The sequence below is a fragment of the Piliocolobus tephrosceles genome, chromosome 7 (assembly GCF_002776525.5).
Source record: "Piliocolobus tephrosceles isolate RC106 chromosome 7, ASM277652v3, whole genome shotgun sequence".
Classification (NCBI taxonomy): domain Eukaryota; kingdom Metazoa; phylum Chordata; class Mammalia; order Primates; family Cercopithecidae; genus Piliocolobus; species Piliocolobus tephrosceles.
In genome coordinates this window covers 128,297,543-128,312,287 of record NC_045440.1, presented here as the reverse complement: position 1 = coordinate 128,312,287, position 14,745 = coordinate 128,297,543, and the positions used below count along the sequence as shown (strand labels likewise).

At 48.7% G+C, this 14,745-nt stretch overlaps 1 protein-coding gene across 7 annotated transcripts in view; it reads left to right on the top strand.

The window, feature by feature from the left end:
• Positions 1-2,402: 2,402 nt before the first annotated feature.
• The window catches only part of MTSS1 (MTSS I-BAR domain containing 1), a 189,826-nt gene continuing 177,483 nt past the window's right edge, over positions 2,403-14,745 (top strand). For 2 of the 7 annotated variants that reach the window (XM_023224200.2, XM_023224195.2), the window contains exon 1: positions 2,574-3,200. In XM_023224200.2, coding sequence (XP_023079968.1) covers positions 3,129-3,200 — 72 coding nt within the window. In that variant the 5' untranslated portion in view covers positions 2,574-3,128. Of the gene's footprint in view, positions 3,201-14,745 lie in introns of all 7 variants that reach the window. The other 5 variants (XM_026454583.1, XM_023224210.2, XM_026454584.2 and 2 more) reach the window with 4 other exon arrangements.

Genomic DNA, 14,745 nt, shown 5'->3' with positions numbered 1-14,745 from the left:
AAAGTGTAAAATAATATACATTATACAAACCCCAACATTTCATCACGTAAACAACAGAAAAGGGACCCCGTATTGTCACAGAGGCAGATTCTATAACCTGAAACACCTCCTGCCATAGTCCTGTAGACACAGTTGGTAAAATGTAATCAGAATCTCTTTAAATATATGCAGAGCCGGTCTAAAAGAAGGGAAGTCCCCAACAGCCAGAAACAAAGGAGAATCTGAAAACAAGGAAAGAATGCATGACAGCTGGCCAGGCACGGTGGCTCACGCCTATAATCCCAGTACTTTGGGAGGCCAAGGCAGGTAGATCATCTGAGGTCAGGAGTTCGAGACCAGCCTGGCCAACATGGAGGCTGAGGCAGGAGAATACTTGAACCTGGGAGGTGGAGGTTGCAGTGAGCCGAGATTGCACTACTGCTCTCCAGCCTGGGTGACAGAGCAAGGCTCTGTCAAAAAAAGAAAAAAAGCAAACAGTGCCAGGTGTCCCTCCCACTTTCCTGCATCTGGGAACACTTTTCCAGCCTCCCTTTCAAGGAGTTTTTGGGATGCTTCACTTTCTCGTGAGAGACAAGGGCCTGGTGGTCAGGCCAAGGCAAAAAGGTCACAAGAGAGGTGTGCTTTGGCAAACATTGCTAAAGCTGGGGTATTTGGGGCATTGAAATTTAAGCATGTGGCAGGAAAGCTGGACCAAGTGCCCACTGGGCTAAGGTCCCTTATCCCAGGAGTTCAGGAGGCTGGGTAAAAGGGAGACCTGGGGCATGGAAGTCAGAAAACCAGGGTTGGATTCCTTCCAACAGTGAAATGAGGACCAGAATGATAATTTCCTTCAAGTAGACATAATACACATAAAATGCCCAGATTGCACACAGTGGACCCTCAGCAATGTCCCTGGGACAGCATGCCAATGTTACAGAATTGAAACGGGACCAGGGCTGGACTTGAGCCTTGGCCTCATCCCTGCTTCTTCTGTTGATAAGATTTATTGAATGATTATTTACTAGACGCCAGGTACCACTTTTGCTTTCATCGATTAGCTCATGTAATGTTCAGAACAGCCCTATCAGATAGAAGCCATCATTATCCCCATTTACAGATGGATGAGGAAACTGAGGCCCAGAAAGCTTAAGTAACGTACTCAGGGGTATACAGTTAGTAGGTTGTAAACTAGAGTTTGAATCCTGGCAATCAGACTCTACAAGCAGTCATCTTGATCATTAGAATACCAGTAGTATTAAAGTCACAATAATGATTGGCAGCAAACTATGTGTCAAGCACCCGTTATTGTTATTGGCAAGGTGAAGATGAGTCGGATGCATTTGAATGCCCTTGGGGACAGGATCCAGCAGGGGTGATCAAGAGATCAGTTACTTCCTGAAGGTAACACCCTTCCTGGTGATTTCCGGGAGACGGGTGGGGAAGGTGGGTTGCAGTTAAGAGTTGGGCAGAGTGATCCAGGGGAATATTATCTTCTGCGGCTGTGCTATGTAACTCCATGCATCCCTTTGATCCATAAAGTTTTCAAAGCCAGACCTTTTCCCATTATGGAGTGACTCTAACACAAGTGTACAGCATTTTGACCTTGGTTGCTTTTGGCCCCACTCCCCTCAGTCTTTTCTTTTGTTATATTTTGTACTTCAAATGGTTAGCTCAAGAGTCAGAGGAACTGTCCGGAGTTAGGTGCTTATGTTTTAAGATCCTTTAAAAGTTGCTCATTTGATTCTCCTCCTTCTGGCCCATTTGGCGTTCATCTGAATGAGGGCTCCTGGTTATGCAGATAGGCAGTGGAGCTGTGAAAACGGACCACTAGGCCCCAAATCAACATGGGCACATTTGTGCTCTTTGCAGGTTCAACCTCCCAGGAGGGCTCCCTGCGGTTATACCAATGCTGGCTGCTCTCAGTGGGCCTGAAAACCATCAACCATTCAAGTCAGAGGCAGTCAGCAATCTCGATAGACTGATGGATCGTGGACAGAAGCTCTAACGCTGTTTCCATTCACTTAGCAACAGCAAATCAATCCACTTTCCCAGCATCCTGCAACTTTATCGAACTCAGCATCCCATTGCAGGATACGCCCCGAACTCTCCTTAATTGTATATTTCGCTATTTGCAATCAGGACTTGGCGATGCAGTCCTAACATCAGAGAATGGGCGTTTTCTCAGAAGGCCGCAGTAGCTGCAGCAGCTTTCCCGCCCTACTAAGAGCTCACTACAAGCGGGCTCTGGGCTGGGCGCGCCACCCGTGCAAGTCCCCGGGGAGCGGCGGTGCACCCTCCATTCCCCCCGTCCCGCGCGCTCGCAGCCATTGTAGGATGGGCGCTCGCCAGGCAGGGTGCCGACACGCCCTCTCCGCGCTGCGACTGGCGGCCGGGGGAGGAGGGGGTGCGCGGTGCGCACCGGAGGGAGAGCCTCCGGCCCAGCGCCTCCCGCCCGCCAGCAGACCAGCAGGCTCCTCTTCGCGGCGAGCGCCCCACGCGCCTCTCGGGCGCGCGCTCCCAGCCCCGCCCGCGTGCGGCAGCCACACGGCCACGAGAGCGCGCCCCCGCGCGGCGGCGCACGACCGCGAGCGCGCGTGCGCCCCTCCGAACGTCCGCGGGAGCCCAGCCAGAGCGAGCGCCGGGGGCCGGGCGCGCAGGAGTGAAAAGGAGGCGGCGGCCGCAGCTGCGAGCAACAGATCCGGACGCCGCGAGCAGACCCGCTCTGGTGTTGGGCGGTTTTTTTTAATTGCAGAAAAATTTATTAAATTGGAAAATCTTGAGTTTTTCAATGGCGCTGGCTCCGGGTCAGCGGGCGGTTTTCTCTGCATCAAGATGGGCTTTGCCGTTTCCGTAGTGGGCACCAGTGGTGGCCTGATTGTCAGTCTTCTCCCGGCATTTTTAAGGCCAGGAGCCGAGCGCTGCATGTAGGCGAATACCCTACAGAGCGGTTTGGTTTTTTAAATTACTGTTGTTATTATTTTGGGCAGAGAACAGTCGGGTTGGTATACCCCGGGCTCGCTGCAGAAGAGGCTGCGAATCCGAGGTGGGTCTCTCGGAGGGTGAAATTCCTCCCGGGGTGAGCGAGCCCCAGCCCCGCGCGCAGTCCAGCGGCCCCGCGTGTGTGCCCTCGCCCTGCCGTCGCCGGGAAAATGGAGGCTGTGATTGAGAAGGAATGCAGCGCGCTCGGAGGCCTCTTCCAGACCATCATCAGCGACATGAAGGTAGGACGCCGGGGGTGCGGCTGCGGAGCCGGCCGCCGCGCTCTGACCTCGCCGCCGCGCTTCGCCTCCACCCCGGGCCGGCCGCCCGGCCCTTCCCTGCGCCGTGGCCGCCGGCCACCTGCGGGAGCTCCCGGCTCTGGTGTCACCTGCTCACCCGGGGCGCTGCTCCAGGCTCTGCTGGGTCACTAGGCGGGCGGCTTCTCTAGGGGGGGTGTCTGCTGTCCCACGCCATCTCCCCGCTCATTGTCCCGGGGGCGGCACCGTTTCTTTCCCTCGGGGGTTTAGGGCACTGGCTCCAAGTTTTCCCATTGTCTGTCCCTGAACTGAGTGTCTGGGACCCGCGGGGGCTGGATGCCCGGGCGGACACCTGATTCCCCCAGGCACGGGGTGGGGGCGTCTGGCGCGGTGGTGGGGAGGGAGTGAGGGCTCTGCCCGCGCGCAGGAAGGAGTCCCCTAGTCTAGGAGACTGAGAGGGAAAGCCAGTCCCTCCTTGGCTGTCAGGTCTACTTGGAGTGGGGGATCTGAGCAAATTAGTTATTAATTGGGCTGTTCCGAAGCTGGTAAAGCTGTGCGTGCCCTCTCTCAGCCCTCCCGCGGGGCCCGGGGCCGAAGTTCCCGGGCAGCCTTGCAGAGGCCCCACCTTCCCGCAGCTGAACCTGAAGGCAAGATTGGGGCCCCCTAAATAACTGTATCCCTCCCTCCCAGACCCAAACGGACACACACTCTAGGTTTTCTCTTGGAAGGGTTGTGAAGATGGTGTGTGTGTGCGCGCGTGCGTGTGTGTGCGCGCGCGTGTGGGGGCGGGGAACAACACCCTGGCTTTTTCCTGCAAAGGGTGGGACTGGGCATAACCTGATCCTCGGATGTGGATTTTCTGGTGCCTAGAGATAGACCAGGGCCCCGTGTTATTCATCCAGAGGAAATAAAACCAGCCGCGCGAGCTGGCTGGAGGTGGGAATTGGGGGCAGTGGGGGAAATTATTTTTTTAATGTGTATTTAGGGAGCTTCTCTTTGGCTCCTGCCCAGCCCCAGTTTGCCTCAACAGATCCCGATCCGGGGAGGTGGTGTTTAATTAAAAGCCCGCTTCCAAAACGAGTGGGCAGGTTTGGAAAGCTGTGCACCGAGTGGGTGTGGACAGCCCCTCTTCAGCCGCTGCCTGGGCGCCTGGAGGAGCTTTTGTCTAATGAAGTGTAAGGTTTAGAGAGGCTTCGAGCCTCAGAGATGGTCTTTGGGAAGGAATGCTCAACTGTCATGGCCTGCTTCCACCTTTCAGAACCAACTGCCACCTCACCCAGGGTGAACTTTACTAAGGTGCCTCTGTCCTGGTCTTGTCCATTTTGAAATCTTTCTACAGATCTCGTGCCTTTTGTCACAAATTGTCCTTAGCGTAGCATAATCTGCAGCCAGACTCTGCTTGCCCAGGAATGCTTATAATCCAGGCCCTTGGAATTAGATGGATTATTGCCTGTTGAAAGACAGCCCCTTTCATTCTGTTGCCCCCAGTGCACACTGAATTATTGAAGTGGTCTTTTGAGACAGAGATGGGTCCTCCCTCCTTGGGCTCTGGCCTTAATTTTAAACTTAAATTCTCCACATCTTAGAGTCAAACAGGATTTGGTTTGAGGCACGCATGGTGTATTCTGATCTTGTGGGGAGGAATTTGAAATAGGTTGGTAAAGCTGCTTGTGTTTTTTTTAAGGAGATAAATGGATGTTTCCCACCCCTCAGCAGCAACAAGGAACCCAGCGATCTGACGGATCTGTCCACTGCAGTCCTGGAGTGATCACACCTGGAGTTTTTTCTCTCTTTGTTCTTTAATCCAGAATCCAGGCTCGGTTCTTCCCATTCACTGGTTTGAATCAAAAGCCCTTCAGAAGGTGACCTGCCCAAAGGGTGGGCTGTCCTGCTTTCCACCTGCCATCCTGTGGCTGTGTGGCAGTATGCCCTGGCTGGGGACTCACGGGTGCCAAGGTGGTGTTTTTTTCCCTTGCCTGGTTCCAGTTAAAAATAAAGACATCTTCTTTAATGCCCAGTCACGGCGGAATCTAGAGTTTGTGTATCCTGACTTCTTTCCCTTTGAGTTTAGTAGGTTTGTTCAGTATCCTATGGGAAATCATTTATTTTAAAGTTTTTTTTTTTTTTTTGGTTTGTTTTGTTTTGGCAGTAAAATTTTAAAAGCAAGGTGGAGTGGAAGACTAAAACATGCCTTGGGTTCTGCAGAGTTTTAGACTTTCGGAGATTCGAGAGATAAGGAGAAAGAGAGAGGGAATGTCTGATTTCCTAGATTGTTTATGCATAAGACAATTTGGAATATTTTCTTGGACTTTGCTTCTTAAAAGACTTCATCATGGATTAGATGCCAGTGACATTTTAAATGGAAATTTAAAAGTTTTAAATTTGAACAAATCTGATAAGCAGTGCGTAGTGTGCAGGTGCATGAAGTCACCAGTAAGACAAGTCAGTTTTTAATATCTGAAATCAACCGACTTTCTAATGACCTCTTTTTCTTTTCTTTAAACTCCCATAATGGGTTTATAATGCCTTTGGTCTCCTTTCAGTTTGCTCTGAGGGAAAAGCGTAAATGTCTGAAACCCATTTGGAATGCCATCTTGATAAAAATTTTTAGGTTATTTTCTCAGAAGTGATGTTGGACTGGGTGAGAAAAGGATAAGGAAAATGGTTTTATTAGTAGCATTTGATTCTTCAAAATGTACAGCAGCACAGGAAGGGAGTCAATTTCCTCTTTGGAGAAAGAAAGAAAACAATAAAAAAAGGGAATAGTTTCAAGGCCTGGCACCCTCTGTCTTCTGAAACCAGAGAACCTCAAGACATGGAAAAAAGCAAGAGAGAGAGGATTCTTTGTGCTTTCTTCTAAAGATACTTCGTCTGAGTCCTCGGCTGGCTGTCAGGGCATGGGTTTTATCCTTTTCAGGGGGTAAGGTATGGAAAAAATCCTGACTCTTTCTCTACTGGGGAACAGCACCATGTAAAGCAAGCAGCAGCTAGTAAATAAGATATCGATTCCTTGACGAGAGGAAGCCTGGTGGTTTGTTTCCCGTTTATTCTACCCTGCTGTGGTGGTGGTCACTAATGAACGGTGTTGTGCAGAATCACCTACTGGCTGCCTTTCCTCCCATCCATGCAAATTAGTAAATCACTGACCAAACTGGCTGGTGTGAGTTGGTTCCAGAGGAAAGGGGAGACAATCCCCACGTGGCTGGAGGGAAGGACCCATAGCTGGTTTGTCCAGGGAACAGTAGTCTGGAAGTGACTGTTGACTGCCTGCTGATGTGTGGACAATCTTGACTGCATCAGGGAGGTCCTGGAATCTTTTTGGAGTTTCTATCCAAGCCCTGGGAAGGGAGGGCTCCATGTCTCAAACAGCAGCTTTGTGCCTTTGCTTTTGAGTCACTGAACCGGCATCGATTTTGGTGATGGCTGGGGAGTTTTTAAGACCAGGAGACTTTGCTGGCCAAAATTGAGGACAGCTCACTCTGCGGATGTCTTTCTTTTTTTAATAATTAACTTGGTTTAAAAAAACAAGGTTGGATGTCTGAAATCAAATGTTTTCTTCACCCTTGTTGCTCAAGAATCAGCATGTCAAGAGCTGAACTGGGCCTGCTGCGGGTAGAACTTTGTACGAGGTTAGGAGTACATAATGTGACTGGGGCAAGAAAATCCTAACCACACCTGATTCTTCCACCCCATGTGTCACTTTAGACAGGGGTGTCCTGTTACCAGCACCTGTGCTGAGCAGAATAGAGGCCTTGTTCAGTTCCTCCCCACTGCCCCCCACCTGTGTTTGCCATCACTATCCTCTCTTCTAAGTTCTGCCTAAATTGAGAACTGCTAAAGGGACTTCTTGGATTCCATGGAAATCTTTTTGTGGTTTGAAGCCACGTCGTGATATTTTCCCTCCCATATCATAAAATGGAGAATGTGGGTAGTGGTTCCAACACTGGATATTGATTTCAGGGTAGTTTTTTTCACCCTCACTGCTTTGTTTTGGGGTTCCCATCAGAAGAGAGGTACACTTCCTTGCTGTTTATGAAGGGCAATTGTGTGGAATGCCTTTTGCTTGGCTCTGCCCTAGGAGAGCTCCTTGTCCTGTGGGCTGTAAACAGATCATGTGAATCCAATATGGTGGCCATGAAGGAAGGGCTGTGGTGCAGCCTATAGAAGAGCATCAGTCTCTGCAGGAGTTCCCCTGGAGGCCTCAAAAAGAGTTTTCTCCAGAACAGTACTGAAAACCCAGCCAAGGCCTCAGCCAGGTGCTCTGAGGGAGGTGGGCTGCTCTCTGTAAATGGTGACAGCCACACAAAGGCAGGACAAGCAGAGCACTTGTAAAGGACAGATGGGCCCCACGTTGGCTTTTCTCTTAGCAAATGGTTGTATTTGGCCAGGGTTTTACAGCTTCCTCATTTTGGGCCCGTGGGAGAAGAAGGTGAAGTAAATATGTCATAAAATCGACAGCAGGAACTGCCTGGGATGGGTACCCAGAGATTTAGGACCTCTTCTATATAGATTCATCTTTTCGTTTTTTTGGGTGCCAGTCTAACTGTTTGGAAATCATTTCTGGCCCGGTTTGGGTGTTTCTTTGTGAAAACCCCTTCCTATTTAGTTTTTGTGAAAACTCTTTACTATTTAGTCAAATTTTTTGGAACTTCTTGCTTGATGCTGTGAACCTTTATGTTCTGAAATTCCGTAGTTTGTAATGCTCCAAATCAAGAGAGGTCATTCCTAGGTCCTGGTTTGCATAGAAGGTAAGCCGAGTTTGGATTTTGCCTGGTTCAGCCATCGCCCAGTTCTTACTAGAGTAACATATAGTCATTCCTTAGTATTTATTGAGCGTCAGTGGTGTTTCAGGCACCAAACGTGGCATAATGATTTCAGCGAGTAAACACATAGGATTTCCCATTAAATCTGCATTTCAGACATACTAAAAGATTGTTCACTGTTTAAGTATGTTCCCTGCGTGCTGTGTGTTCTCAGTTGCTGACCTCTTGCCCTTTGAACTCTTCTTTTGCATCTCAGTCACAGGGAAAAGGAAAAAAGCTAAAATGATGTCTGTCGATTTGGCTAGCTCACTTAAGGCTATTAAAATGCTTGGAGGGTGAAAAGGATGAAACTATTGATTCATTAGATGCTTTATCTCCAATTTTCATCTCGGCTTTTTCCATCTTCGCAGGCATGGGCGGCGATAGCTGGCAAGATTCCTTCTCTAGTGAGACCATTTAGATGTTCGAATTGAGTACGGACAAATGAGGTCATTTTGAGTTCCCCATTACTTCTTGGAACTGCCTTCAGGACACTTACCCCCAGAACCCACACCTCTGCAAAAACAAAAAAAAATACCTCACCCCAAACCAAACCAAAGCCAAAGGACAGATTTAGCTGCCTAGGACGTCAGACAAGAATTTTTGGGGGCCGTTTAAAGGGAACTAACCGATGCCGTGAGCAGTTTAACTCAGATTTGGAGATAGCACTGCTGATATGGCCTTATTTAGTAGCAAACAGGAGAGGCAAATGAAGTTAAGGAGTAAATTAATTGAGCATTAAGGAGCCCATTGTCACGATTGCTGAGGTGCTCCCTTGAATTAGCAATAGACTGCAGGTTTCATCTGAGTGTGAGCCACCAAGGCAAATCAGAAACAACCAACCAACCAAAAACTTAAAAGTAGCAATTCCCAGCACAGAATCCACTCCAGAGCAGCCCCCGTCTCAGCACCTGGAAGGCCTAGGCTTGGGGCTCTCTCATCTCGCCTGCTTCCTGATTTGGTTGGAGGTGACAGTGTTTTTACCTGCTGAGCAAATGTGAGGGTTTGGGTTGTTTAAGATTTTCTGGGAGCTGGGCATGGTGGCTCACCTGTAAACCCAGCACTTTGTGGTACTGAGGTGGCAGGATTGCTTAGGGCCAGGAGTTCGAGACCAGTCTGGGGAACAGTGAGACCCTGTCTCTACAAAAAATTAAAATAAAATGAAAAAATAAAAGATGCTGTGGGGTGCCACTGGGCACATAGTAGGTACTCAGTATTCACTGCATGCGGTGAGCAGGGGGAGGAAGGGACTTCGTGGGAACCTACTGTGTGCTGTGCGTTATGCTAAGAACTTGGTGCACATGATTTCATGTCATCCTCACATCCACCCCACTTAACAGATGAGAATAGTAAGGCTTGGAGGTATTCAGTAACTTATCTAAGGCCATGGGGAGGTGGAACTGGTAGTCAGACCTTAGCCTGTTTGACCCTAACACTGGAGTTCTTTAGAGCATGCCTAAGGCAGGCAGGGGGGTATGGATTTAGTCCTAGCAAACAGCCCTTTACTTGCCTGAGTCCCATGGGAGGCTCAAGAAAGGAATCAAGGTCTCATTTCTGTGTCTCTAGCACAGAGCCCGCCTGGAGGTGTGAGCCTGCATTAAGGTGCCTCCAGGTGTGTTGTGGGGTGGGCAGCTCCAATTCGGCTGTCACCTTTGTGGAAATTGTTTCATTTATGACATGTCAACACATTGTGGCTTCCTTCCCTCTCCCACTTACCAACTTATCCGTTAGACAACTTGGCATCCTCTGTTGCTCATAGTTCTCCCTCCATGAACACAGGGCAGAGAAGCTTTTGGGCCAGGCTTAGGCATGTCACCCTCGATGCCTGGGCTTGTCCCCTCATGAGGCCCATGGAGTCTTCTGGTGACTGGCCATAGGTCTGGGGAGTCCCTAGGTCCCTGGGGCTAGGTGACTCTGAAAGCCTGGCAACCACCTCCCAGTCCCATAATCATACGAATTAACTAAGTTCACCCAAAGTTCAGCTGACTCCTGAGACAGTACTCCTTTACCTTGAACTCTTTTTGTGTCCAGCCCCGGACCTCTCTTGTTAAAGAGCTTTGTGTTTAGTCCTGTCCTGGTGGCCCTCCCGTTTGGGTTGAGTCAGTAGGGCCCTTGCATGTCTGTGTTTGGAGAAGTGGATGGGCTCATCAACAAAACTCCTTCCTGTGCTGCCTCTTGGCGTATCTGGCCTTGGTCATAGTTTCTAAGTGGTTTTTCTTTTCCTGTCTAGTGTAAGTGGGTGAAAAAAAAAATCAATTGAGTTGAGTGCCTTTTGAACTGTGTGTCTTTTTATTGCTTGCTTTCTCTCAAAGCAGTAGAAAGTTTCAGCTCACTCAGCACCAGCAGCTTCCTGGACATGGAGGTGGGCAGCAGGTTTTGCCGGGGTCTCCTCTGCTGCCTACCACGTGACGGGGGCTCCAAGGGCCGCGGGAGTGGGTCTCACCAGAAGATGAGGTTCTAGGCAGGTGTACCTCGTTTGGCAGCATGCGTGTGGTTATGGAGCAGGGTCCATTGGGTTCCCTGGGAGCTTGGAGATGCTGCTGCCTGGGCCAGGGCTCTGATTAGTGCCTTGGGGTACATTCACGACATTAAGATTTTGAAAAGCACCCCAGGTAATTCTAGTGATGGCCAATGTTGAGAATCACCAAGCTGTGTAAGTCTTCCCTCAAAGCCTTTTCTGGTCGGGCGAGGTGCCTCACATCTGTAATCCCATCACTCTGGGAGGCTGAGGTGGGTGGATCACCTGAGGTCAGGAGTTTGAGACCAGCCTGGCCACCATGGCGAAACCCTGTCTCTGCAAAAAATACAAAAATTAGGTGGACATGATCACGCATGCCTGTAGTCCCAGCTACTCAGCAGGCTGAAGCAGGACAATTGCTTGAACCCAGAAGGTAGAGGTTGCAGTGAGCCAAGATCATGCCACTGGACTCCAGCCTGGGTGACAGAGTGAGACTCTGTCTTAAAAAAAAAAAAAAAAAAAAAAAAAAGCCTTAATCTTACCCAAATCTGAATATAAAAGTACCTTTAGGTAGTTGCACACCAATGTGAATATACTTAGCACTACTGAATTGTGATGCTTAAAGATGGTCAAGATGGTACAATTTATGTGTATTTTACCACAATTAAAAATAAAAATTAAGCCGGGTGCGGTGGCTCACTCCTATAATCCCAGAACTTTGGGAGGCCGAGGTGGGCAGATCACGAGGTCAAAAGATCAAGACCATCCTGGCCAACATGGTGAAATCCCGTGTCTACTAAAAACACAAAAGTCAGCTGGGCATGGTGGTACATGCCTGTAGTCCCAGCTACTCGGGAGGCTGTGGCAGAAGAATCGCTTGGGCCTGGGAGGCGGAGGTTACAGTGAGCTGAGATCATGCCACTGCACTCCAGCCTGGTGACAGAACGAGACTCTGTCTCAAAAAATAAAAAATAAAAAAAATAAAAAAACCTTAAGACTTAAGTGTTAAAGTAAATAAACTGAAACATAAAAATAAACCACAAAGGCTCTTTAGAATACTTTGCTGTGATTTATTGATTCAGTCCGATGTGATTTTTTTGCGATGATGGAAATTGTCAAATACATGAGCCACTAGCCACGTGTGACTATTGAGTACATGAAGTGTGGCTAGTGCAGTCAAGGAATTAACTTTATTTTTAGTCACTTTTCATTTGTTTAAACTTAAATAGCCATATATGGCTAGTGGCTACCGTACTGAACAGTTGCAGATCTAGACATACCGTCTAGATAATTATAGTGTGCCTGCTTTGCAACACAGCTTTCTGACTATCTTCTACCTTCTGCTGGCTACAACACTGCCCCTAAACCCCTCCATAGAAATTCTGGAGCTAGAGTTGACCTTGAAGTTAAAGGAATCTGATTAACCCGTGGGCAAGTTATCTAATCTCTTCATGAGCCTTGGTTTCCTCTTCCGTAAAATGGGTCTAAAGAGCCTGAAAGAGTTGTTGGAGGATTCTGAAATGAAACATTGCTTGTGAAGGTTTTCACACATTGCCTGGCGAACGTGCACTCAAATGTTAGAAGCGGTTACTATTCTGTCTTGTAGATTTGGGAATGAGGTATTTTGAAGTCTTAAAATCAGTGTAGTAATTATCTCCACTACTTCTTAGGACAGCCACTGCCCCACTCTAAATACGGAGCTGTGTTTAGAGCTTGCAGTGAAGTTGCAGGAAATGGAGAAGTTTGAGTTTTTTTCTTGCTAAGTAAATCGCCCCTGAGTTCATTATGAAGGTCAACTGGCCCAGCAGGACCTATTTGCATTCTCTATTTGCAAACCCTACTGTTTGTTTATCAGGGAAGGAGAGGGTGGGGTACCTGGCTAGGACATTTGTAACTCAGATACATTGAGGCCTGGGGGAGGGAAGTTGCTTTATTAGGGTCATCGTTTCCCATCTACGTCCTTTGGGTTTCCTCCTTTTTCTGGGGCAACCACCAGAAGTGGCCATCCCGCACCTCTAGTCTGCCCTAGAGCAGCAGCTTCCCAAGTCTTGGCCGCATCTGGGTTCTTCCCGTGGGCCGAATGTGGCTGTCTTGCCTTAACCTTTTGTGTGAGGACCCCTGTGATTTGGCCCCAGCTGAGTGGCCCGCTGTGTGTCCAGCGCTCCCCAGCTCGGACTCCCAGGCTTCCTTGAACACAGCCTGTGCTCCTCCCTCTTGCTGTTTGTCCTGTCCTGTCTCTGTCATTGCTGCCTATTGAAATCTTTCTCATCCTTCAAGGCCCCATCCCCATCAGTGACCTTATTCTCTGGTGCCTCCTTTTCCCTCAAAACTGGATAACCCTAAAGGCATTTTTTCACATTCTTTGTGACATTCTACCTAGTATTGATTATATCCTACTTTAAAAAGTGGTTGTACTTGGGCCTTGAAGCCTGGCTCTAGCACTTCCTAGCTCTATTGCTTTGAGCAAGTTACTCAAGTTTACTGAGCCTTGATTTTCTTACCTGTAAAATGGGAGAAGAGGTGAATAATCCTTCCCTCTTAAAGTTGTTGAGTATTAAATAAAGTAAAAGTCGAGGGCTCGGCATGAAATAAGTGCTAAATAAATGCTCATATCTATTTGAGCTACCCTAGTAGTTCCTGGCAGAGCCTCCTGCTGCTAGTGACACTCAGATGTTTCAAAGAATAGAAGCAACCTATGTCTTCACTTTGATGGTGCAGTAGACCCAAGTGCAGTGCTTTTCAACATTCAACAGGTAAGTAATTTGAGAGAACACAGTACATGTATTCGTCTAATACGGTGGCAATACCTACTGTGTGCTGGGGCTGCGGGGGGTGGAGGAACACCTGTGGACAGTATAGACACAGTCATTGCCCTGAACTGCTCAGTCTAGGAGAGAGGCAGGCAGGTAATTAGAGTTCAGTGTAATCTGCACCACCATAGAGATCAGCCCAAGATTGTGTGGGGGCCCTGGGGAGGGCCTCTGATTCCCATTTAGGGTGGGAGTGCAGAGTCCAGGAAGGCTTTTGATCTGGGTGACACCCTTGCTCAGAACTGAGTTTTATTTTGCTTATTTAAAAAGCATTTATATGCAAACCAGGCACTATGCTAAGTGCTTGACACAAACTTATTTAATCTTCCAACCACCCCACGAGGTAGTCTTAGTAACTATTATAATTCCCATTTTACAGATGGGGAAACTGAGGTGCTGAGCGGTTAAGCCATTTGCACCTAGTCATACAGCTAGTGAGAGGCACAGCTGGGAGTTCGTTGGCAGTCTGGCTCCAGGGTCTGTGCGCATCTCCACCAGACTGGTCTCTTGCTTTTGCAGCCTAGCAGTTTCCATTCTGTAGCAGGTGTATTTCATTCATCTCCTTGATTACTCTATTTGTACCGTTAGGACTCAGAACGAGACAGATAAAACACACAAAAATCTAGACTCGCCTCTGAGCTTCTTCCAGAAGCTGAAGGGGTCTCCCTCTAATTAGGAGGGATATGCCCTGGCCATGGACATGAAGTTGGGCTGGGCCAGTGCAGTTTTTGGAGCAGCTGGGCTGTGAGACCAAAGTGTGCAGTAGGCTTGTCCAAGGTGGCAGCCACCCGACACATGTTTGTTTTGCTGGAGAAGCCCCTCTGTCAAGGGTCGCCCCTGTAACCGCTCTGCACCCCCAGTGATTGAGTGCAAAGCAGGAAGCCGGCAGATATTTGCAGTAGGAGGCTGGAAGAGCTCAGGGATTTGTTCCCAGGGAGACCTCCCTTCTGAGGCTGGACTCCTCTCCTGCAGCCGAGCACGCAGCCATTAAGGAAGTCTTTGAGTTTGGTTTAATGGCCCCTCTTTGTTTTGAAGTGGCTGTTTACCCAACCTTCAAAGCCAGCTCCACAGCAGGATGTGATCGAGGGCCTGAATAATTGGATGAGGCACCCCAATAGGAAGCGGGGAGCAGAGCCAGGAGTAGCTGACAGCCAAGCCCTCTGTCTGAGGCTCCGCTGGAGGGACTGAGGTCGTCCTGCAACCAGAAGTTGACCTGAAGCAGGGGTCCCCTGGAACCTGGCCTCTTTGATGTTGTGCTGGCCTTAATTAGGAACACCCTAATTAAGTCACTGAGGAGGAAGCTTTTTTCTAAAAAAAAAAATTAGCAAATGTTTTGAGAGCATTTCATGAGGGATTTACTTCTCAAAGATTATGTAAGTAATGTATTAATGGAAGAAAAACTAGAAACTTCAGTTAAGTAAAAAATAAGTCACCCACAAGCGCTTGATAAGAAAGTGGGT